A 25,255-nucleotide genomic window follows, 5' to 3' on the forward strand; every position below is an offset into this window, starting at 1 on the left:
CCTTTAATCTGTTTTTTCTTGGTTTTCAGTTGCAAAGATAAATACCCTTATAAGGGTGTTCTGTAGGAGCACAGATTGTCAATTGGAGCTGGAATAAACGTTTAAATAGTGAAAAGATTGTATGAGTCTTGGTTCTTCCTTGGAGACCCTGGTTTGCTGGGATACTCTGCATGCAGCTCATCTCTCGTGTCTGTGACAGGGCAGCCAAGGATCCCTGCTGCACCTTAGTCTGCTACAGACACCAGAAAGAGCAAGGCTGATGTTTGGGAAAGCAGCAAAAGCTGACCAGGCAGAAAAAGCGTGTGTGACATTCCTCTTTTCCATCCCTAGCACCTCCCAAAATAATGAGTAATTTCCCAAAACCATCAGCCTGCCTTAGAAAAGGTACCTTTGCAGTTGTTTCCTGCCTGTTATAGCTTCTAGATAGCAATGCTCATTTTTCCCATGTAATCAGGTTTATCAGAAATGGACTTTAATGCATTGGGTTTTTTTAAGTTTTATTTGAAAATTGTGACTCTCGTATACCATCTGGAGTTCCCTTTGCTTGGTCTCAAAAGAACAAAATGAAAAGTTGAGAGGCTCAGATCGAGCCTCAGAGTTGCAATGGGAGGAAGGAAGAGGTAACACTGTAGCTGGGGTATGGAGAGCACCTTGTTCCCCCTTGATCTTATGCAATAAATCATCCTTAACACAGCTTAGTACAGTTGTATCTTTTTCAGTCCAGCCTCTACTCTGGGCTCCTTTTGGAAGTGTGGTAGGTGTCAAGGCCAGATAACTTGGCTCCAGTGCCACCTGCTCTTCGGCAGTATTTTCAAACACATCTGTTCCTGTGCTGTGCACATCTGGTTTGCAGGTCTGTACCCGTCTCACATTATTAGCAATAAGCAACTTTTATTATATTAACTGACCTAACTCCCTCATTTTGCCTTCTCTTTTCCCTGCATTTCTCCTATTTCAGTTTCTCTGAGCCTGCCCACTGAAGGATAGGCAGTGGTCTTTCCTGGTGCTTGAGTTATCTGGGACTTGTACAAGCCCATGCCACATGCATAAGGAATAGGAACTAAATCCGTACCTCTTGATCTGTTTCAGTTTCCCTATAAATAATATTTTAGTTTTCTTAACATATTTAATGCTGGAAGAACAGGTTTTCCTTTCCTGACCTCATTCCTAAAATATTTGTTGTGTAACTTCTTAAAAAGTAGCAAAGTACAAGGAAATAGTAGTGAAATGAGAATGAATCACAAGACTAATAAACAAATGCAGGACAATAGTAGCAAAAAAAAAAAAAAAAGGAGTTGGTAAAACCCTCAGTGTTGTTTTCCTGCCAGCTTCCTTTTGGCTCTGATTTGAAGGTCAGAGACATCTATATCCAGCTCACTGACATCAGTGGGAAACTCCAGTTCCCTCAGGAGTGAGTAAATAACCTCAGTGATGTCTCCCAAAGCTATATGGTGAGTTCAGAAGGCATTCCATGATGATATTCTTGATAATGAATAAACAATCTGGTTACAGATCCTGCATAGCTGGATCCTGACACGGAGTCAGTGCAGAAATCCACCTGCACAAACTGGGGCCCTTGTTTACAATTCTAGAGCTTGGGTTTTTTTCCAGGGCATATGTGGGGAACACTGCTGGACACTTAGTTCAGACTGGTTGCTAAGAGTGTTAACAACAGCATTGCCTATTTTCTTCTTATTTGGACACACTCCTGGTTTCCAGTGATTCCATAATCTCTTGAAGAAAAAATACTCCCCTCCTGCCCTCCCCTAAAAGTTTCATGCCAACAGCACTTGCTTACACCTGTCAGAGTTATGACCCAGAGTCATATTATAGCAAACACTTGTGAGATTGAACTTTTTCTATCTTGCAGTGTTTTTGAGTGAATTTTGCACATACACTCAGAATTGCAAAACTCCAACAACAGAATGGAGGGAGGAGGGATGAATGTTACCTGCTAACCCCAGAGAGGGAGGAGCTCCATACTTCAAACTCAGCAGAGTTATGAGGAAGGTGTGTACTTAGAGCACTTCCTCAATGTAGAATTTCAAGCACACTATGCTGAAGACCTGTCCTGAGGGTGCTCTAGAAAGTCTCCAGAGGATCATTTCATGGGGGAAAATCCTGCCAAGAACCATTATGCACAGCTTAACCAGGGAGAAGAGAATGAGATGGTGAGTTTTATCTATGTCTAGGTCTTTCTCAGCTTGAAGTAGAAGGTGGCATGTGTTCTGCAATAAAATGCTACAGACTGTAATTGAATTATAGGTGGTTGAGGTGTTCCCATAGAAGAAACAAAGTTAGAAAGAGATACCTTTTTTTTTTTTAGCAGAAAGAAAATAAGGTTGGTTGTGTCCACTGGATTTAACTACTTATCTCCTCCAACAGGGGATGCCTCAACAGATTATTGATGTGTTGTTACAAATCTAGGTGGAAGTGGTCTAATATGAGCTTTAGGGATGGGCCAGAGTGGTGTCCTTAAACATTTGACAGCTGAATCTCCAGGGTCAGCTCCACTTAGAGAACTGGAAACCTTGGCTTTCTCCAGAACATAAAAACACATATGTTATGTTTGCATAAATTGTTGGCAAATATGGTCTATTGAATTGGCAACACTATTCCAGCCTAAGCACCTTTATAAAGCTGGATTCCTAAGCACGGATCTACCATATTTCTTTCCAGAGTTTCCCAGGAAGGAATATGTCTGCATGCATTCTGTAACATGTGGAAGTAAGTCTTATGCTTACACAAAATATCTGATCTCCTGCCTGGCACTTCTCTTAAATAATAATCCCAGTATATGATTGAAGTGAATTCAGTGTTTCTTAGCTGCTTTGGCATTACAGCGTGTTACGAATCAGCTATTCACCCAGATTCTGTCCATCTAACAGGTTCTGTTGGAGATATCAGGTCCACAATGCAGCTGTACAACAACAATTCTCATACATGGTAAATGCAGCACTTCTCAAAATTCCTTTGCTGCAAAGCCACTGTAGTTCTGCTGTAAGTGCCTGAGGATTTCTGGTGTAAAACAGCCCCAGCAAAGCTATTGAAACACAGTCACAAATAGATATGACTTCACTTTCAGAAACCCTGGAGAAATCCTCAAAATCTCCTTACTGAGAATCATGTTTTAGTGAAAAAGAGACCGTATCATGGAAAACCATGGACATTTGTTATCTCTAGATATGAATGTAGATTTTCAGACAGCTCTCCCAGCCATACAGAGAAGGGGAGATGCCACGTTTTGTGTAATGCAAACCTGGGTAATCTGGGATGTGCTGGAGAATGTAGTACAGGGTCACCCAGCAGCATGAACTGAGCAGTGCAGGAAGCACAAGGCACTGGCTCCGAGGGTGGGGACTAATTAGCTCAGTACAATGCAGAACCCAACTGGCTCTGCCGCCCAGTTACTAAACCTGCTGGTGGCACCTTGCTCCTGGCTCTAGCCCTGGTGCTGATGTGCCACTGCTCCACAGCTCCAAACAGCTGCTGAGTCTATGTCTGTACTCCACCCTCCCCTGTCCTTCTAGGACCGTAAACACCCTGTCATGCTCTCACCACTTATTGGCACTGTCACTAGCAATGCCAGAACTGAGCTTGAGCTAATTAGGTTTAAGTGGATTGTCTGGTGCTGCGTACAGTCACACTATTGAACTCTGCATGTCCACTTCCAGCTGTGCACTACTGGGACACTCAAGCTGTGCTTGCATGGAGCCAGTTATCCCAATGTTCTTGTTTCTCACCAGTATCATGCTGAGCCCATGTGCCCTGTGCTCAGGGATCTGCGCTGTGAATCTGACGTTTGAGTTCGTCTCCACTGTGATCATGAGTGTCTCACAGTTGCCATGCTCTCCATGCCTGCAGTGAACATGATCAGTGCTCATTCACCTGGGATTCCCAAATGAAAATCAAAGAAAAAGACTGATAAAAACTTGAGTAGTAAGTGGAATTAAAACTATAGCCAAATTATGCTAGATTAGGCAGGAATGCACAGGTGTTCGCTACATTTTTGTAAGAGAGAAAAAAGGTATGAGTATGAGATAGAGGAAGATAACCATGAAGGTGTATGAGGTACTGTAAGAGGAGGCAGAAAAAAATCAATATGTCTATAGAAAAAGAGAACAGCTAGTGTGTGTATTTGTGTGAAAGAAACAAAGAAATTAATATGTAGGTGAGAACAGTTGTGAAGAAAGAGACAAAGAAGGCTCTGTTTAAGCAGAGGAGTAAAGGAGAATACATGAGGTAAAGAAAATTATATGCAGATATTCTTTCTTTGTTAAAGTAGTGTATTTTAAGTTACTGGCAACCACAGCAACTGGCAGTGGCATGTAATGTCTCAGTGACCCTGCAACATCTTTTTTTAAATTCAAAGCCATGAAAAATATTTTTGACATTGTTTCAACAGTCAGTTTAATCCACCAGAACCAAATTATTTACAAGCAGTTCTTGACTTCTCAAACAAAATCAAATCACTTGGTGTAATAATGTAACAGCTGATACTGTGTGGGTACCAGTTCTTCCAGAGTGGAATAGTTCAAGTAATGTTGAGAGCAAGCAAGTAGTTCATTTGAACTCTGGACATGCAATGCTTCCCTGTGTTGAACTAGCTGTCCAATTTGCTGAGGCAAGTTGGGGAGCTCTAATGGGAAGAAATGCTTTAGGACAAGAGGGCATGGTCTTAAACTATGCCAGAGGAGGTTTAGGTTGAATTAGGAAGAAATTTTTTACAGAGAGAGTAATGAGCCATTGGAATGGGCTGCCCAGGGAGGTGGTGGATTCACCGACCCTGGAGGTTTTTAAGATGAGACTGGATGTGGCACTTAGTGCCATGGTCTAGTAACCACAGCAGTGTTGGATCAAGGGTTGGACTTGATAATCTTGGAGGTCTTTTCTAGCCCGGTTGATTCTATGATTCTAAGTTTTCTTCTGTATTTCCATTTCTTGTTACAGATAGTCCTGGATTTAAGAGTAATCATTCTGACTGGGTAGGAAATCCAGCCTCTATATCCTTGTGTATGTCTTTGGGGTTACCTTACATGGCTGGAGAACATTTGCTTGAATAGAAGTTCACTCTTCTGGTATGCAGCTAAAACTTAGCAAAGTATATTCACAGCATGAGATAATCTCTCTCTCTCTCTCCATAACCATTTGTAGTACCAGAAAGATCTTAGTAATGTGAGAGCACTCTGGACACAGCAGCTTGCCTCAGAGAGTGCTAATAATAAGCTACCCTGCAGAAAAATCTACTTGAAGGTGTTTTTGAGAAGAAATAAATTTTTGGTGGTATAGGAAGAGGAAGGAAAAACACAGCTTTATGCTCTCTGACAATTTGATGCTCTTCTCTGTACAGCTTGGGAATAATCATTCCCTTTGCACAGACCCTAAAGTGTGTAGCTTAAGTTTGCAATGCAAAAGTTTGTGATAGACTTTGACAGGCTACTGCTTTGGGAAGGATTTGCCAGAAGCCTGTCTTCAGCATGTGTTCCCCTGTAGCTTGTGGCTGAAGGAAAGGGAGAACTGCAGCCAGTCGGCTGGTGACCCCCAGTTTACCACTGCATATTGGCAACTGTCTGCCTCCTGTGGGATGCCAAATTTCTGAAGGAAATCTGATGCAGGAATTTTAAATATTTTGAGTTGGAAAAATTAAATTAAAATAGAATATGAAGGGTACAACCTTGTTTCTAATGGGACAATAGTGAATGTTGCTACTGCTTTCAGAGTGAACAGAAAAAAACCTCTAATGAAACAGATTCTGGTTGGTAATAATGAGATTCAATTATTAAATTCCTTGTGAATTTTAACCAGTCTTTCAAGTCTAATCCTATTACCTGTTGTTATAGAAACAGGTTGTTCGTAGTAGGGTACCTGGCGTTTGAGTTACCAGAAAAATGATCATTCACAGCCATTGTTTAGGCTCCCTGCTGGTAGCTACAGGCTTTGTTTTCACCAGAGAAGAGGGTGCCTGAATTTGTTTGATTTTGCATTTAAATTCTGCTGTGAAGATGACCTGGCAGCTAGAGGCATTTTTCTTTTTAACAAAGTAAAAGACTTGCTGGACACTAGAGTGATAAGCCCTTGAATGCTGGCTTTGTATGATTGTAAAAACAGGTGAGAACCTTTCTTGCCAACTGAGCAGGTCTGGCAGCTTTTTCTGTCCAATAATCCAGGGTCCCTCCCTAGACCCTTCACTCACTAGTCAAACCATTGTGTTACTCTTCTGACTGTTGGGAGTCTCAAGAGAAAAAATGATGTTTACAGATGAGGAAACAAAGTTTTACAGTACTAAATAATACTACAGTATTAAAAATTATTCTATAGAGATGAGATGAGCACTGTATACCAGCCTATTTTGTAGATATTATCACCTCCTATCAGATAATGAGAAGTCATTTGGAGTCTTACACATAGTTAATCTTCGCTTTGTTTTGCATCATATCTTAGTCTGATGCACTCGAGAACCCAGATTATTTGACTGTGCAATTTTATATATGCCAAATGCAGTCATTGAACTCTAAAAACTTGCTTATACACTAGAGAGGTTGTCAAGGTGAACCTGTATTCATCAGACCCCTCTTCAAAAGAAGCATGTCTGCACCAGCTCAGCCTCAGCGTGCAGTGAAATAAAATGCGACAAAAGTTATTTCCTTAACAACATAAAACTAACCTGACAGACATGTTCTTATTGGTGACATCAACACCAGGACTTCTGCCAGTCTTGAAATTATTGTTTGCCATAGTTGGAAATCCTTGTAATACAGGCCGAGTGAATTCTGAATAAGCTTGAAGAATTTCTAAATGCTAATTACTCTAAGTCATCCGTGTGGCTGAATAAACTTGCACCATGTGTGTGCCTGTTCCTCCCTTCTTCATGCACACTGTGGGTACCTCTGTTGTGGGTCTAATATTCACCTTTTTTTGGAGAAGACAATAGTTTTGAGAATTCTTCTAAAGAATTTCACTGTCGACTTATTCGACAAGTGAGAAGTTTCTGTTTCAACAACGAGTTATTCATGTATTAAATTTTTTTTATGAATGCAGCATTCATTGCTATAATCCTTTCAACTGAAAGAACAGAGTCAGGAAAAACTTCTCAACAGAACATTCTGTTCTGAAGTTAAGTATTGAAAGGTTCCGGCTCAAGGAACTTTGTCACAAGAGAGGTTTGGAACTCAGTCTATTTCCCTGCCTAACTTTACTTCTGAATGATGTGGCCCAGGTTACCTGCTCCAGACATTTCCAAACCATGGGAAATGCTTTTCTTTGGCTTTGGCTTTAGATTCCTTCATGAACACTCAGATACAAAACAGCAGTTAACATCTGAAGTTTATTCTTTCCCAGCTTACTCCTTTTAGAGCTCCTGAACAACTATGTTCTGAAATTACATGAACAAACAAACTTGAACAAACTCCTGTGTTTATACAGCAGGTCATGCCCTTGAAGGGTCAGAACAGCTCAGTGGTATCTATCTATCTATCTATCTATCTATCTATCTATCTATCTACCTGTCTATCTATCTGTCTGTCTCAGGAAAGTCCCTTGTGAGAAGCAGCAAGATCCATCTCACAGTGTAATTGGTATCTTAAAGACCATGGCCTTTTTTTCCCAGATGAGCTGTTTCCCTTGTTTGCCCCTCTTCTATTTTTCAAGATAAGGAATACTGATGTGTGCTTGGTTTTGGGAAGTGCCTTGAGATCTACGGATTCAAATCCCTTTTTGAGTGGAAACTGTTCTGGAATGAAAAGGCTTTAAAATATATGCAGGCTTAGGTGGACTTGGATACGTATTTCATATATCGGTGCATGGTTTCCTAGGCAGAAAAATACAGAGTCTGTACTAGCTCTGTGGTTGTGTTGACATACCTCGCCTGGGGAATCATTGAGCATTTCAGTGGAGAAGAATACTGACAACAGAAGATGATCCCAATGACTGCCAATCACATGCAGAGCACCCAGTCTCCCCCTTCTTAATTGTATTAGCTACAGCCTTCTGTGTCAGACTTCTCAGACATTGGGTGTAAGACACAGAAGCTGAAAATTAAAGGAATGATTCACTGGCAGAAGTAAGATGCACATGGCAGCAATCTTGTTCTTCCCCACCCTGATATTCATGCCCATCCCAATTTGAAAATATTGTTCCTGTTATTCCAGGTCCAGCTATATATTGGAGGAAGTCCAAAGGCATGTCTTTTAACAGTTCTTCCCTTAGGCATCTCTGTCTTCTTGGGAGTTCCTTTGCCTTGCTGACAAGCTGTAAAGTCTGGATCCAAGCACGTGGATCTTGCTAGTATTGCTGTGAACAGTAAATTCACACTGTCCTGTGTACTATTCTGTATGCTGGTGCTGACAGTAATTCTGCAACTTTTTTCTTAAGGATACAACTAGAGAGGGGAATGGAGACCCTTTACCTGTTTATAGGAATATGAATATAAATAGCACGACTGTCACAGCAACTACCTTCTAGCAACCTTGCCTATCTACTGTCCTCCGTGGGCTTCCTTTTGTCTGCTGCAGAGCTGCCTTATTCTCTTGGTCTGCTCAGAGATTATAGAAGCCTTTGAAAATTCTATATGTGCATCTCACAGCTGGTATAACCAGGTCCTGTGCAGTGCAGGCCACTTCCCAGTGTAGTTTACTGTATGTTTTCCCCCACAGTTGCCAACTTCCCTTTAGAAACCTCTTGGAGATTACCTAGGATGACAGTGTGACTTTTGGAGAATGTCATAGAGCAGGTGTGCCGAGGCAGCGTGTGGAACCACTGGGCAGGGCCTGAATTTCACATAACAAGCAAAGACACCAGCACAGAACCAGGAATTATGCATTACTCATCCTTGCAATTACGTTGCCTTTTCTTCTCACCTTATAAATGGATCTTGCAATATCTGTGGCTGCAGATATCTGATCTTCAGAAGCAGATTGCACAGTTGCTGCAGATATACTAGGAAGAGGGAGATGTAGGAACTTTAATCCTTATGTTAGCAAATTCGCCTGTCACCTGATATAATTGCAGCCTTGCAATCTCCCATCTTAGCACAGTCTGGGTCTCCTCTATAAATTCACTGTATACATTTCATTTCTTGTTTACCAGGTCCCTGCTAGCAGTACTGAGAAGAAATTTGGCCATGGTACCAAGACCTGCAGCTCTTACACTGTAATGCTGACAGTCATCCCTTTGAAGTTTTGGGCAAGTCACCTTGCCTCACTATAACCATTTCCCCAGCTTTAAAAATGGAATAATAATAATACCCACTCATACAGCTACAATGAGTAGCTTCTTTTGTCCCTCTGAACATGTAAAGCATTCTGCAAGTATTCATTAGTTGTTCTTACTAACAGTTGTTATTATTTTGTGATGTTGGGCCAATGGTACATAGTCAAGCCCCAAATTCCCCATACTGGAGCTATCATGGAAGATGGTAGCAGAACTACAAAGGCTATGTCTGTGCCAAGTTGTGCACAGCAGCTCCAGCTGGTGCAGGCACACGGTGTCATTCGGCACCAAGCAGGGATACTGGTTGATTCCCTTAAGTGTAGGTGCATTAATGCAGGGCAGCAGCAGTGCTTCTGATGCTGAAGCTGCCTCATCTGCTGCAGTGGGTCTGCACCCATCACTCATCTTCCCCTAGTGCAGATGTACTTAAGTTCTTCAGCTGTCTCACCCAGCAACCTTAAAAAAGCTGATCAGACAAATCTTCATTCCTAACTTGGGGTCTAAAGGTTAGGACCTCTATATTTTTGTATCATTCCTGCTCATGCATACACATAACAGTGTTTCATGCCAAGTTTCACAACTAGATAAAAATATTGGTCAGGCTACAGCAATCTAGATTTTATGAAGGTGGATGAAAAGTTTTGTGGAAGAGGCAAATTTTTTGTAGTTGTGTTTAAGACACATAAAGAAGCCAAACACATGTTCCAGGACTTGTTTTTTCAAGTGCCATATGTAACAAAGAGTACCTATGGGAGAGCAGTGAATGATGGGAAGGTATAGCATTCCAGGCATTTCTTTAGCACAAATAGTATTTTAAGGAATTTAATAGTAATTTAAGTAATAGCATTTTTCCCTTGTCTCTGCTGTACAGGATATATTTGGCTACAAAACTCAAAGCTGCCGAAAAGCCTTGTGCATTGCTGGATACATCTTGTCCTGTGGGGCTCTGTGGCTACTGTTTTACTGGAAGCCAGAGTGGGATGTGTGGGTAAACTGCATCCGCTGCAGCTTGGAAGAAGCGGATATTGTTCTCCTTAGAACAACAGTAAGTGCCTAGTTTAATCTTTAGATTAGTCCCTAGTCCACTTATTTGGAAGATAATTTAATTGAAAGGAATCCAGTTGGCTGAAATCTCTTACATTGTTGTTTTCCTGCAATAATATTTTATGTGCACCATCGTTGATCTAAAGAATTCTCAAGTATTCCACAAATTATGTGTATGATGATGATTGGAATGGATGATAACAGCTGATCAGACAAGCTGAAAGAAATTGGGGTGATAAAACTTGTAATATCCATGCTTTCAAGACCGTGTCATTTATTCTCAGTCCTTTCTCCTCCCTCCTGCCACCCCTGTGCTTTCTACCTTGTAGATCTGTGCTCCAGATTCTAAAGCATCTGACTGGCAGTGTCCAGCAGATCCTTTCTCCCTCCTTTTTCCTGGACTTGGCTGTCCCAGCGAAGATGCCCCTCTCTGCCCAAATTTATCTAGTGAGCCAAACTAAAGGTTTGTCTATCTCTGTCCCCAGCAGTGTCCAACAGTGTGTCATGAGGGATCAGTATAAGGAAGAGGGCAAGCTTAGATTGTTTGTTTTCTTGGCTGTATGGATCCGTTTTCCGTCGGCCCTTCCCCGTGTCCAGTAAGCTCACAGTCCTGCAGTTAATGCTTTCAGAGCTGTTATGTTTTGCTAGTAGTTTCCTAATACAGGTTTCTCTCTGCTGAGGACTGTACTGAAGCACTGCAACATAAGCAAACCCTGATTTTATTTCATGGAAGCTACTGCAACACTAAAGGAAGCAAACTGAGACTCGATTCTGAATCCCAGCTGAGCCTGAATATTCCAGGAGCTGGCAGGGTTGCTTTACTTCCAGAAGTTTGATTTGTTCTGCTTCAAAGGTTCCTGAACAATGGCATTTTCAACGTTTGCACTGTGTTTGAGCTGCCTTCTTAAATGAGCAGGGCAGCATGCAGTTAAAATCCCAGGTTTTGAACCTCATAGATCTGCCTGTTGAATATTTTATAATGAAACAATCTGCATCCTAAAAGGCTGGGGGTATGTTTTTCTTTTTTTAAAACAGCATATTAGGTTTAATATCCCTTTTTCATCTTCAATTCAGTTTGCATTTTTAATTACCTAATCTCGTGTGTCATTTTAAAAAGCACTTTTCAAATAAATGGGGTTTTAAATGATCCTTTATGTAATTAAACAAGAATTGAGTCATATTATATGGTCTTGTTATCAAGAAGCTTTCTCAAATTATTCTCTGTGCATTTGAAAATTTCATCAGCAATTTCTACCAATAATTGCTATCAGGCAGTTCCAAAGTTAAACTTATTTTATAAGATATAGGAAGATTACGAACTCAGTTTGTGTTAAAGGCCTGTCTAAGGTACCATAAGGGAGGCATGGTGCTAACACACTTCTTCCAATGAAGTGTTAACTCAGGAGTGGCTGTGAGAAGGTATTGGCACTAAACATCTGTTTTTCAGCCCAGCGCTGTGTTCCTTTTGATCTTCCCTTTACAGTACGGTCACTGCATCTCAGATTGCCCTGTCCTGTTTGCCTGTCCTAGATCATGACCTGGGTGTTCACATTCCACCCTTATCAGCCAAGCACCAGATCTGTGGTCACTGAATTATTTGCAGTACTCACATTTTGACAGGACGGTGGTTCTGTTCCCATTCTGCTGATTTTTCTATCAGTCACAAGTGTTGTGAGTCTCCTGTTGGTTAATCCTTTCAAAAAGCTATGGCAGTGCTCTAGAAATGCCTACTGTAATCATTCTCTCCAAGGTAATAGTGAGTTTGTTCTGGTTTTGGGGGAAATTGTGACACTTCTATTTTATACTCATTTAGGATGAATTTCGAATTTATTCTCGTGAGACTGTGACATGGATCTCTGTGTCTGCACTTATCAAAAGTAGATCAGATTATCCAGCCACTGCTGAGGAAGACTCAATCTTCAGCAAAGCCATAATGAAGCCAAGTTTTCAAGTAAGTAAAGTATTCCCTGCAGCATCTGGGAAATGATGGCAAATCTCAGCCACACTTCATGGAGTGAAACTGAGTTGTGAAACCTACCCAGCTAAGAAACTTGCAGCTTGAGAAACACAGTGAGCTGTTGAAAAACAAGATAGAGATTTTGGAGAACTGTACTCACCTCTGTAAGGACTGTACTCACTCTGAGGTGGGTCATGAAAAAAGAATCCTCACTACTTCTGAGAGAAAACATACATTACAAGTCGGAGAGCTTCAGGACACTAGGGTTGGCAGAGAAGAATCAGAACTCCAGATCAAAACCTCATTCCTGGCATAAGAATCAAGGAATTTAGGGGTGACTGTGTTTGAAGAGAAAATGTGCAGAACCAAAAACAGCTGCCACAGTAACATGAAAACAAGGATGAACGCAGGTGATGGGGAATAGAACAGAAAAGTACCTATGCAGAACTGCATCAGTATTTCCAGAAGTGTTTCATTAACACATTTTGCTTCCTTGCCTTTGTATGCAATTTGGGCTTTAAAGTACATTTGCTGGAATCAGGTCTTGTGCTGTTAACTGTTCTTGTAAAAATGTATCCTGATCTCTATCAGCTTTGAGATCCCAATTAGGCACTGGGGAGAAGGCACACAATTAATTGATCCAACCAGATGACAAGGTCTCTCATGAGTTGAGTAAACATAATTATCTCCTGTTTAGAATAAGTACCAGACAGTTCAGTTATGTGTCTTGCTTAGCATTACGTGTTAAATTGGTGTGAGCAATAGGAACGCAATGATACATTTGTTAATATCCGGCTCTTGATTATAGATACTAGATCACTGCACTGAGGAATTCATAAAAGAGCTATTTTCCCTTTCAGGAAATAAATTTCTAACTTACTAGCATTTCTTTTTATTTCTACAACAATTTTTAGTAAATATTTTTATTATGAACCTAATTTTAGCTGAACAAAGATGCTGCAGCTGTTTGTATGGACATATATTAATGTACATAAGAAAGTTTAGTTTCAACTAGTTTAATCAATGGGCACAGTATGAAGAAAGTGGAGGCTGGTCTGTAACACTTTTCAGAGGATTGAATTAGTAACATAAAAAAGCCAGATAACCTCAAATAATAAGCCCTTTGAATTCATATCAATCAAAACATCTAGATAGAAATGACCAGATTTCAAAGCAGCAAAGAGCAAACAGTTTAATCCTTCACTAGCAATTCAAAAGCCCCTACTTATAAGTTAATTATAAAGCATTTTTGCCATTTAAGCTACCTAAGTCCACAGGGTTATGTGTAGCGCCCAAGAGCTGTCCAAGGACAGCTGTTCTGACAGAGAGCTGAGTCCCTCATTTCACACTCCAGTTTTTAGCATTGCAAACATAGCAGCTCCTATTGCACTGACTCCAGACCTCTTGTTAAGTGAATGACTGTGATTATAGCTCCATTTTGAGATGGTGAGTGATTTGAGTACAGATTTCATTGGCCTGTAATAATGCTTATTGCACTGGGTAGTCCCCTGGTATTGTGCTGAGAGTCCCCTGGAGCTGATTTCTTTATCATTAATGTGTACAGGTGTATGGCCCTGCCTTCTGCCAGCTGATAGGAAGCACCATTATCTCTAATAGGCTTTGTTACTCTTGCACAGGACAGGACAGACTCCTTTTGCAAGTTATAAATGACAGTGTGTGTTCCTAATGGATAACTGCTCTGCAAGAGCTTACCATTAGCAGTGACTCAGTATCCTGGGATGGCCTTTCTTATCTCTTGTCATATCTGTTCAGCTGAAGGGCACAGCACCATGCCTGGAAATGGCCCAAAGCCCCTGCTTTCCTCAAAGCCAGACAGAAGATAAGGGAGTTGTTGGCTGAAGACAGGATTTACCAGCTGTTTGTGTACCCACCATGGCATCAGTGATCTCTTCCATTCGTGCTATGAAATGAGTGAAGACTCTATTCCTTTCTTCACAAAAGTGGGAGAGATGAACACTGCTTTGTACTTGATTGACCTAAAGATTTCTAAAGCTTAGTGGAATCTGACTGACATGGGGATCCCACCCTATAATTTAACTAGAGAGTTAGTGTATGCAATCCTGTCTTCTTCCCCTTCTTGCCCCCATATAATTTGCCTTATCTGTACTTGACCCCAGTGAGGATGCCTAGCTGACACATGTGAGCAGGCCTGAGAGAATTTTTGTTTGCTATGTTGCATGTATTGTTGTCCCTGTCTTGTTTTGCAGGTGAAAACTATCCAAGTACAAAAAATCCGCTATATCTGGAATATCTATGCAAAACAGTTCCAGAAAGTTGGGTGAGTGCACTGCACTGGTTGCACAAGTGTCTGAGGAAGTCAAGCTTCTTTGTGAATAATGTCCTAAGGAAGACACTCCCTTTGTATTTTAGAGTCCTAGAAGACCACCACACTTGTTCAGCTATACATGCAAAATTTGGTTCTGGTCTCACCTGCAATGAACAGGATGTCAGGTACATATTTTAAAACATGATGACTCAACATACAGATTTCAGAATGTAAATTCACTGCTCTTGGTGCACTTTCCAGGACTTTCTTCTGTATTTAGTAGTATGCACATAATTTTAGATGAAAAAGCCATGTATGAGCACATTGAATGAAAAGGGCTAGAGAATTTTGTGTATTCCTTGTCAAAGTTTTTGAAATGTCTCAGTATTCATCATTGTTGCAGTTACTGTTCTCAATCAGGAAATAACTATGTCCTGTAACTAACTTTAAGCAGTTCTTATTTGGAGTAAGAGAAAGTCTCTGTGAAACAGTGCAGATAAGTTGTGTGTTTGCTTCTTTGGTGGGGCTCCTTGTAATTGTATTGAACTTCTAAATCAGCTAGTCCTGGTAATTGAATTTATTCTCATAAACTACTGTATCATTAAACAAGTTACAGAATATGTATTCTTAAAACTGCTAAATAGTGAAATGATCTTCAGTTGATTGAATGCAGAAAATCCAGCTCCTGACCTTAGCTCATGTTAAATCTTACATTCAAATCAGCTTTAACTTTTTGTAGAATTATTTGGTTTTAGATTATTTAGTTTTCTTGAAGAAAGACCCTCACAGCCTTTATACCGGGATCATTGCAAGCTCTCAGGAATATTTCTTGAGTGATATTGTCACTGTTTTATCTGTAACTGATGTGTCTTTCTCACATACAGGAGAGTTATATGTGGGCCAAACACTATTGATGTTCCAGTGATCCCTATTTGGAAACTACTCATCAAAGAGGTTAAGCATTTCTGTTGCTTTTATTCTAAGCTGCTTGGGGAGGCAGAGCATGCATATAATTGATTCTATATCTGAATTAGCTTCCCACTACTCACTCTTCAGGCATACTCCTTTTTCAAATCCTGTTTAAAGCTGTTCTGTGAAATCACCATAAATTCATTTATTCTCTATTGTTCCCTATCCTCCATCCACATATCTGTATGGCTGGTTGGTATTTGTATGTATCTGTGTCCTGGGAGCTCATTTTATTGTCCTTACAAGGGCCAGTGAATGTTTATAAGCTGCACTGGAAATCAAACCTTCCAGGCCAGGGCTGTCTCTTAATCAGCAGAGATTAAGTGAACAGCAGTACCTGGTGCATGCCCACAGCTGCAGAGAGATCCAATGAGCTCATGACTCTGGGCACAGCACCATATAAAGCAACATCTTTTCAGTCGGGGATTGGTTATATGTGGCCTAAACAGGGTGTTTGTGGAGATGTGCCTGTGGTATGTGAGCTCCATGCTGACAGCACAACCTGCTCTTCTCTCACCTTTGTTACATTTCTTGTGAGAAGCAAACAAAGCAAGGATTGGGCTGAGTCATTCACATCCCAAATAACATCCTATTGGTCCAGATATCTGGTGCTTCTGTCAGATGGAAATGGTTTAATCTGATTAGACTGAAGCCACTGCTAAGAAAATTAGAAAGGGGGCCAGGAGACACATCACTTAATATCTTTTATTCCCGCCCATTTCTAACACAATGGACTGTTTAGGTATACTGGGACCACTTAAATGTGACCTGCTCTTTACTGTTGCTGTCTCTCCAAATAGGTCCTAAATCCATTTTACGTGTTCCAGCTGTTCAGTGTGTGTCTGTGGTTTGCTGAAGATTACATGGAGTATGCTACTGCCATCATAATCATGTCTCTCCTCTCAGTATTTTTGACTGTATATGATCTCAGACAGGTGAGACACCTCACCTTTTTCCACAAGGACGATTTATTTCTAATGTCTGGGAAAGGTGAGGATGTTGCAATATGCACACAGTGCTATGAGAGTTACTCAGAGGTTTAGTTCCATAACATTGTGTAGTACCAGCTGCAGTGACCTGGGCTCCTAGTCATCATAGTCTCTGTGAGGTACTTTACCCACATCCTCCTTCCCCATTCCAGTGTTTCCCTTTGTGACCTTTTGTTACACCTTCTCCATAATTAGGGTGGGGAACTTCTTTCTCAGTGTGATTGTATAATTCCTGGTAGGGCTAGACCCCGGTTTGAGGCCTCTCATAACCACAAATAACGAATGGAAATAATTGTTAGTGGATAAATTGCATCATGTAAGATGTAACACTTTTGTGTGTTCTCCTTTAATTTATAGCAATCGGTTAAACTTCACAGTCTGGTTGAGTCTCATAACAACGTCATGGTCACTGTCTGCAGAAATAAGGAAGGTGATTCCTGTACACTTCTTTCTTCAATATGTTTTATTTCTATAGCAATTTATATCAAACACAAGCATGTATAGTATCAAATTTCTTCTAGAGCGATTTCCTGTTCTGTCACTTACAGGTTTCCAAGAGCTGGAATCACATCATCTTGTTCCTGGAGATATGCTGGTTTTGAAAGAGGGCAAAACCCTTTTGCCTTGTGATGCCATCCTGATCAGCGGGCAGTGCATTGTAAATGAAAGCATGCTGACAGGTACAGCTCATCCCTTCCAGGTTTGCCATCTAAACATCATCATAGCCCCATGGTTTCAGCCAGTGACACAGGGCATACGGTGTTATCGTGTATCATCCTTACAATGAGACACCCTTACTATGGCCTAAAAGGGGATTCTCAGTTGTTTGCTGTAATAAAGCCTAAACTGTAGTCGGTTGTCTAAATAGATGAGATAGACTTTAAGAAGGGCAATTCATCCTTTTCTACCCGTCTGGGGTGCAGAATTTAGGAAGAGATCCTCTAATTAGAAAGGAGAGAGAGGACAGTGAAGAGGAGTGAGCAGGACAGGAGAAGAAACAGTAGATGTGAAGCAAAGAGTTTCCCACACAGGGCTCACAGTCCACTCAGGCTGTTGGGGTTCCTGTCACTCACCCTGAATGTCTCATCACTGCAACATCTTCAGCCTGTGGGATGTCTGTTTAGCCCTCCAGACACTTAGCTCCACATCCATTGATAGCAGTGGAGGGCATACCAGGTGGGAGAGTTCACTGCAAAGCAGGAGGTATTCATAGTTTCTTGTCTTTAGATTTGGTCCTAGTCTGAATCAAACTGAAACCAACAGTTCTGAAAGTTCATATAAATGACAAATTCCAGAAACCCCTTGCATTCAGAAAGCTTCAGCTGTCAGAAAATAATTAATCTTTGTCACATTAGTATCTGCTTTGACATAAACAGGATATTTGTCACCTGTCAAGCATTGAACTAAAGGCTCTCCTTTTTACTAGAGAGGGAAAATTGGGAATGTCATGTTTAATCTCCTTGAGGGAATAGTTAGTGACCTGCACATGAGGTTCAAACCAGGTAAACAACTTGTGACCATCAAGTGCAGCCATGCAACAGAAGTTCAGGCCTCTTTTCAAGTCTGTATATCTACAGCAGGGGTTTGGCATCCTTGGAATGCTTTCAGTTCTCAGACTTACAGGAAGCTGTTGTACTGATGCAAAGGAGAGCTCTTCTCTGGCAGTCTGTTTGCTAGGCTTCAAACTCCATTCACTCTGGAGATGTCAAAATATAAAAGTAAAATTTCTCTAAATTGGTTTCTCTAGTAAATACCTCTGACTTACAACCTAGATATCTAGGTACTGTAGTTATTTGAACCTCTGCAGGCTGGTTTTAAGTGTACTGCAGTTTTCCTTATCTGAGCTAATCTTCCCTAGGGGAAAGTATTCCAGTAACAAAGACCCACTTACCCCAAGCTGATGACTTCAAGCCCTGGAGAACATACTGTGCAGAGGATTACAAAAAACATGTCCTCTTCTGTGGAACAGAGGTCATACAGACCAAGGCAGATGACAGAGGAGCAGTGAAAGCTGTGGTGCTGCGGACTGGTCAGTCAACACTTGTTTGCTTCTCCTTTCATGATTTTTCTTGCTGGAACAGTCTTATTTAATGTATCCAGTCACATTTAGTTAAAGACATAAATCTAAATTCACAACAGTCAGATGAAGAATCATTATCCTGGGCTGGGCTAAGCCAGAATGCATTGTTTCTGTTTGCTTGGCATAACTTTTACAAAAACTACCAGCTTATGATTAAAAATGAGAATTTTGCTTTGCTTCCAAAATCCCCTCGTTAGGACAAAAATAACTTTTTTCTATACTCTGTAGATTAGGTCACATAGACCAAAATGAAAGATCTGGGTCTTCTTTCATAAGTTGCAGATATTGAGTAACTTTGAAGCCCTCCATTCTTTGTAGAGAATTTTTGGAAATGTTTTTTCCTCGGAATGATTTTAGTTTGTCTTTCTAGGTTTCAATACAGCCAAAGGAGATCTGGTGAGGTCCATTCTCTACCCTAAACCCATGAACTTCAAGTTGTACAGAGATGCTCTCCGGTTCCTGATGTGCCTCATAGCGTTTGCAGCCATTGGAATGATCTACACAGTGTGTGTATTTGCACTTAATGGGGTGAGTTAATAAATGCAGGAGAAATGGTCACACTTAGTTTTAAAGAGATTTGAAACTTGAGTGACTTCATAAGCATTTATATATAAAAACATAGCCCTTGTTGCTCTCCTTTTTACCTTAGTATATGAGGTCATTTTACAATGAATTGGTGACAGTACACAAGCTCTCACATATTCAGTTCCAAAGTGCCAAACCCACTGTTGGCAAATCCTGTGCAAGCCCTGCATGCCTTATCCACAGTTTAGCACTCTGTAAGAGCCTTTTACAGACTTTTTTGTGGCGCTTTTTTTGTAAATTCCCAGAAAAAGCACAGGTGAGTCATGAGTTAAATGGGACACAGGCTTATCTGTCTTTGTGAAAAGGCAACTTTCCAAAAATTTCAGTTTAGAGCAAAGACCCATCTATCCCTGTCCTTTGTCTCTGAGAGTGACTGGTGTCAAATACTTATGGAAGATGGTTAGGAAGAAGGGCAAGTATAGAACAATTCTTCTCTGTTATAGTCTTCTAATTTCTTGAAAAGAAAGGTTTAGCAGTTCAGTAAGCTGTCTTTTGTATCTGGATCATCTTGCTGTAATAGTCACTGAAAATCTGCCACAGGGAGGTTTAATCTATTTCTGAATTAATTTGTCTTGGAATTGACAGCACCTGTGGCAATGATCCCCACAGTTTCATTATGTGCTGTGCAAAAGTGTTCTTAAAGCTTCTGTCTGAAATGCTGAAGGCACTGCAGGTTTTTGTTTTAGAGAAGTAGCAAATAGCTGCTTTCTGTTTGATTTTCCTGTACTAATTATGACTTAAGAGATCACTGGCCATCCCTTCAGCCACCTTTCTTCCCAGTTACAGAGCCTTGAACAATACAAGTGTAAATGAGATCCCTGAAAATCGATCCCTGAAAATGCTGCAAAGAACTCTCTGTTTTCTTCTGCCTTTTTTCCCCCCCATATCTTTGTATAGTCATTTGGGGAATGGTGGGGTAGTGAAAGGGAGATAACCTACACTTAGTTACCACTCAGCTTAATACCTTTGAGAACTCTGGGGATATAACTTTTGCAAAGGCAACTATCTTGTATCATCTGAGTCACCAACATCTCGATGTGGAACTAAGACTTACTGTGTTTGGAAGCAGCAAGGGCCAGCTATTCCCTGGGGGAGGCAAGCCAGGAGCCAAGGGTGACCAGAACACAGATAGTTTGCTCACCGACCAATGCACAATCACAAAGTACCTGAATGTGGTGGGGAGAGCTGAGTGCAGGTAACAGCCCATCAACAGTCCCAGGCAAGGCAAAGTGGTAATTAATCTGGGAGTACAGTCAGAAGCAGAAGAAGATGAGGACAAGAGACAAGGCTACGACACACATCTTAAGGTGTCCGTCCAAGAGACTGGGCCAGAGGCAGGTACATCTACAGCCTGGCTCAGACAGGGACTGAAGACCCAGGCCTGAGCTTAAATAAAGCTCCTGAACCCATGAGCAGAAGGTGTGGATGGAGATGAGGCTAGTGAGGGTAACTAAGGCCTATTAGTGTACCTAAATCTCTAAATCTCTGGAGAGTTCACCTGAAATCCTTTTAAAACATTTCACTCATTCTCATGCATTGAGGTCAATGTAAGAAATAGTTATACACTGTAAACAGTAGTTATGCAAGTTTTAAAGCCTAATTGATTCAAAACTTTTCCAAAAGCTTTCAAGAAATCACTTCATGCCTTGATAATTATCTGTCAATGTAAAGTCCAAGTCCCAAGTTGCAAGGTTCATTCTGTAATTCAGCTTTTGAATAGTTTTTCTCCTGGGGAATAATTTGCAATCAGTTGGCTCAAAAGATTATTTCCCCTTAGGATATCAAAGCAAGTGTGTTTAAGAATGTGTGCTGGTGTCTACTTTGCAGTTTTTCCCTTTTTTTTAAAGTTAACTTCCTCCTTATAATATGTAAAATACATGCTGATGTTATCTCAACTGCTGAAATTGTCTTGTCAGACTAGTGTAAGATTGAGTCACAGGATGTACTAAATGCTTTCTTTTCTGTGAGTGTGTTTATCTAAAGGTGGGTGGTAAGTGCTTCATTCTAACATAAAATAGATAAAATATTATCAAACTTGTGCCTTCTGTGGGCAGAGACAATATCAATGTAGAGATAATCAGAACATGAGGGCAATTCAGCACGTCAAATGCAACATGATTTGTGGTCCAAGTCTCAAGCTCAGAAGTAGTAATAGTAGATCTCTGTGATGGTTTGCGAGTCTTTCTGAATTGCAAATCGGCTTTAGTTTGCAGTGTCTCAGTTCTGGGGCCTGAACTGAAACCCATTCAATTCTTTAGCAGTGACACCAACTGCCAAGAGTAACGATGCCGACACTGAGCATACTGGCAGTCAGTTTTACACTGACCTCTAAACTCCCAAATTAGAGATTGCTTTTAGAATGTAACTGTTACTTCCATGTCTCTTACTGCAGGTAAAAGCAATTTCCTTTCGCATCTCCTAGAACATAAGATCAGAAGAAATCATTAGCTCACACATTCTGCCCTCCTTTTCAGCTCTATCCCATATGTCTCACCTGTCATCCTAATATGCAGTCCAGAGCTATGCCTATAGGCAATTGGATGAATGCCAATGCAAACAGCAGATTCCTGTGTGCTGTGTCATGGGAAACCGGGTTCAACTGAGGGTGCAATAATCTAGTTGGCATGTTTGAGCTGGTGCTTTGGAGGAGACTGTGGCAGGTTTGTTTGTATGGAGAATGAATGAAGACCTGGAGGCTGCTCTTTAGCAGTGGTGAGGCCTTAAAGCCTCTGGTTAAATCAAGCTGATTAATTTCTTATGGAGAGTAATACATAATGTACCACGGCCAGAAAACAGTGCAGCTTGAAGCACCTGCAGTGGAGGGGAGGAGGGTGAAGAAGTCTACACTTGGTGCAAGCAGCACTCCTTGACGCTCTCTTCCTGGTAACTGCCTTTGTTATTATGTCAGGAGGAGGCAGGAGAGGTGGTAAAGAAGGCTTTGGATGTTATCACTATTGCTGTCCCGCCAGCTCTGCCAGCTGCCTTGACAACTGGGATCATTTATACTCAGCAGAGGTTGAAGAAAAAGGGCATCTTCTGCATCAGCCCACAGAGGATCAACATGTGTGGACAGCTGAACCTCATCTGCTTTGACAAAGTAATGGCTGTGTGGTGGTTATGCTCTTATTGGTAATGAGAGCTGTGCTAGGGGTGGGAGAGTATGTGGTTTGGTTTCCATTGTATTTTAGAAACACACTGACCAACCCTGTGTACTTAAGTTTTTGTTGACTGCACAGAAGCTGTTGCAAATTCTTGTTTTTCTTGGAATCTAGGAATTGCCTGGTAGCCCTTTTGCTCCACATTGTGCTGACATTTTCTGGACAGTAACTTCTTAAAATAAGTCTTGATTTTTATTCCTCTTGGAGATCTCATGTGGAAACTTAATTTAAATGTACATTTTAACTTAGACTGGCACCTTAACAGAAGATGGCCTGGATCTTTGGGGCTTGCTGCCCTCTGAGAGAAACTGGTAAGGCTCCTTGACATGCCAATGGTATTTAAATTTGGTGGGATGGTGACTGGATTCTTCTCCTAGACATATGAACAAATCTGAAAGACAGTTAATGCTAAAGAGCAGTTTGAAGCTCCCCATGTTTAGATTTTCAATTTTATTTCTATAGCCTCTGGAAAATGAGTGGTTTGCTTCATCCCAGGGGTCCTGCTCCACATGAAAAGATGCAACCACTGTTGTCAGCATTTGGCATAGCCTGTCCAGGCAGGTAGTCTCAGTGGACGTGCTGAGTTAGATCTCAGAGCTGCAGCGTCGCCCCAACCCTTTATGACAGAAAGTCACTGTTAACCATGAGATTGACATTCAGTTCCTTCAGTGGCTGTGATTTTGCCCACTTACATTTCCAGAAATGTGGATGCACAAAGATGCTCAAACTTATGTCAGCTTCAGAACTCAAGAGTCCTTGCACAAGCCTCGAGAAAAGTATTTTATAATAATCTGTTCCTCTCCATCCCAACAGACTCCTTAACCAGGCAGAATATACCTGTTTTGAACATGTGTATCCCAGACTTAATAGATGCACAAGAAATAGCTCATGGGGGAGTACAAGTCCCTAGAATATGCTTGTGGTCTGACCTCAGGATGGGATTTTAACTGCCCTCAAATTAGGATTTTTTTTCCCCTGTAAGTCATCTGTTGTTTGGTGTTCTCTGATAGTAATTTTTATGTTCTCTTTTGTGTTAGCTTCCAGGACATTCACAGCTTCCCTGCAGACGGCAGCCTGCCTTGGGGCCCAGTGTTCAGAGCAATGGCAGTTTGTCATTCATTGATCGTGTGGGAGGGCAAGATCCAAGGAGACCCACTGGATGCGAAAATGTTTGAGGCCACTAACTGGGTAAAGCTGTGCTTTGTTTTTATGCAAACAGTGGCAGGGTGTTTTGGTGGTCTCGAAAAAGAGAAATGTCCCAAGCCCTCTCATGCAAATAGCTACTTCCCACACAAGTAAAACCCAGAAGAGATACTGCATACTCAGGCTTTTGAAGAAACGTTCCTTGCTTCTGCCTAGAGCTTTCACCTAGAAGTATATGAGTACTTAGCTCATTTGGCTGGAAGTGGTGGATGTCATGCAAACCACTCTGGCACAACAACTCTGTCTTTGGCTGCTGCCAGACAACAGGAATTCCCAGATGTGTCTCACGTGCAGATTAAGACCACTTTTACAGAGCATGTAAAAGACTTCTGCCAGCTTTGAACTAGGTACAAGACTTTGAAATCTGTTAGAGCTCTGCCAGTGTGGAGGTATTTCTACCATCTTCGGGTTTGAAATCCCGTGCTCTAAATGGATCCTTGAGGTTCCTTTCGGCTATAATGGTGTTGTGATCTGAAATATTTTTGTCTTTCAATACACAGGTGATAGATGATTCCAGTGGACACCAGATTGAAGGTCAAGGATCCACACATGCCACAGTTGTTAGGCCTGGACCTAAAGCCACCACTGTAAGCTATTTGTGAGATTCACATTAATGATCAAGTTAAACTGTCAGTGTAAGACTTACCTTTCAGAATAGAAATGCTTGATTTTCCTAGTCCAAGAGAACTCTTCCACACTTCATCTTTCCTGTCCTGCCTGCAGAGAGATTGCCTTGCTCTCTCTGATTACAGATGCCAGGGAGAGCTTGCTGCTCACACCAGAAGCAGGGGGATGCTGGATGATAGATTGTCCAGCTCAGGGATTTACCTGTCCTGGTGGCTCAAGACTCAATCCAAACTCAGCTGAGCAGTGAAGATCTCCAAAAGCATTTGGGAATGCAGTGGAGTCTGGTAGCTGATGTCAGACCCTTACTGGTGACATACACCAAGGGGGATGCTTTCAGACATCCATTTTCTCTTTGCAAGACCAGTGTAAGCAGAATCTTGTTAAAAAAAGAGGACTAGTGAGTTCCTTTCAGAAAACTACGTCTAATTGTCTGCTAAAACTGTCAGTGAACTTTTCCTACTGCTTAAGGTAACTATTTCTGTACCAAGTTAATTTTCTCTTTATATACCAGTCATTTCTAAGTGTGACAAATCAGCCCATTATACATGGTTAGCTTCTTACCATGGCCCAAAGGACAGACCTAAAATCCTTTGACCTGAGTTTAAAATCCTTGCTGCAGTATATAATCTACTTGCTTTTCTCCTAGGCCCCAGTGGAAGGAGTTACCATTTTACACCAGTTTCCATTTTCTTCATCCTTGCAAAGAATGTCTGTCATTGCTCAGGAAATTGGTGGGGATCAACAGGTCTTCACAAAAGGGGCTCCAGAAATAGTAGCCATGCTATGTAGAGCAGAAACAGGTAACTAACATTTATAAATGCTTCCTAGAAACACATATGTGTGACTTTTGATGGTGAAATGAAGTGGAAGGTCCAAATGAGATTTCTGTGTCTAAGACTTGATACTTCAGCCCAGGAAGTCTCTCTGTTGTGCTCCAAGTCTAAGGCTAAGCTCTCATACAGCCCTTCTCAGCAAAGAAGGACTACAAAGAGATATATGTAAGTACCAACCCTTATAGAAGGTGTACAGTCTCTGCCAGAATAGCTATTTGGAAAGTTGTCTACTAGTCCAGTAGACACCAAAAAAAAGTTTTCTTTTTTCTCCAAACCTTGGGAGGGAAACAAGAGGAGCACAGATCCTTCACAACAT

At 41.2% G+C, this 25,255-nt stretch overlaps 1 protein-coding gene across 2 annotated transcripts in view; it reads left to right on the forward strand.

Moving 5' to 3' along the window:
- The first annotated feature begins 2,035 nt into the window (after window positions 1-2,035).
- LOC113996788 (probable cation-transporting ATPase 13A4) overlaps window positions 2,036-25,255 on the forward strand; it is a 38,104-nt gene continuing 14,884 nt past the window's right edge. The window contains exons 1-16 of one of the 2 annotated variants that reach the window (XM_027738048.2): window positions 2,036-2,171; window positions 10,079-10,252; window positions 12,065-12,202; window positions 14,437-14,507; window positions 14,600-14,680; window positions 15,380-15,449; window positions 16,265-16,399; window positions 16,811-16,883; window positions 17,002-17,133; window positions 18,312-18,482; window positions 18,904-19,061; window positions 22,027-22,215; window positions 22,526-22,587; window positions 23,314-23,464; window positions 23,980-24,066; window positions 24,753-24,906. In XM_027738048.2, coding sequence (XP_027593849.2) covers window positions 2,109-2,171; window positions 10,079-10,252; window positions 12,065-12,202; window positions 14,437-14,507; window positions 14,600-14,680; window positions 15,380-15,449; window positions 16,265-16,399; window positions 16,811-16,883; window positions 17,002-17,133; window positions 18,312-18,482; window positions 18,904-19,061; window positions 22,027-22,215; window positions 22,526-22,587; window positions 23,314-23,464; window positions 23,980-24,066; window positions 24,753-24,906 — 1,909 coding nt within the window. In that variant the 5' untranslated portion in view covers window positions 2,036-2,108. The remainder of the gene's footprint in view (window positions 2,172-10,078; window positions 10,253-12,064; window positions 12,203-14,436; window positions 14,508-14,599; window positions 14,681-15,379; window positions 15,450-16,264; window positions 16,400-16,810; window positions 16,884-17,001; window positions 17,134-18,311; window positions 18,483-18,903; window positions 19,062-22,026; window positions 22,216-22,525; window positions 22,588-23,313; window positions 23,465-23,979; window positions 24,067-24,752; window positions 24,907-25,255) is intronic. The other variant, XM_027738049.2, reaches the window with a different exon arrangement.

The sequence above is a fragment of the Pipra filicauda genome, unplaced genomic scaffold (genome assembly GCF_003945595.2).
Source record: "Pipra filicauda isolate LSUMZ 115617 unplaced genomic scaffold, ASM394559v2 scaffold206_size1356665_pilon, whole genome shotgun sequence".
NCBI classification, from domain to species: Eukaryota; Metazoa; Chordata; class Aves; order Passeriformes; family Pipridae; genus Pipra; species Pipra filicauda.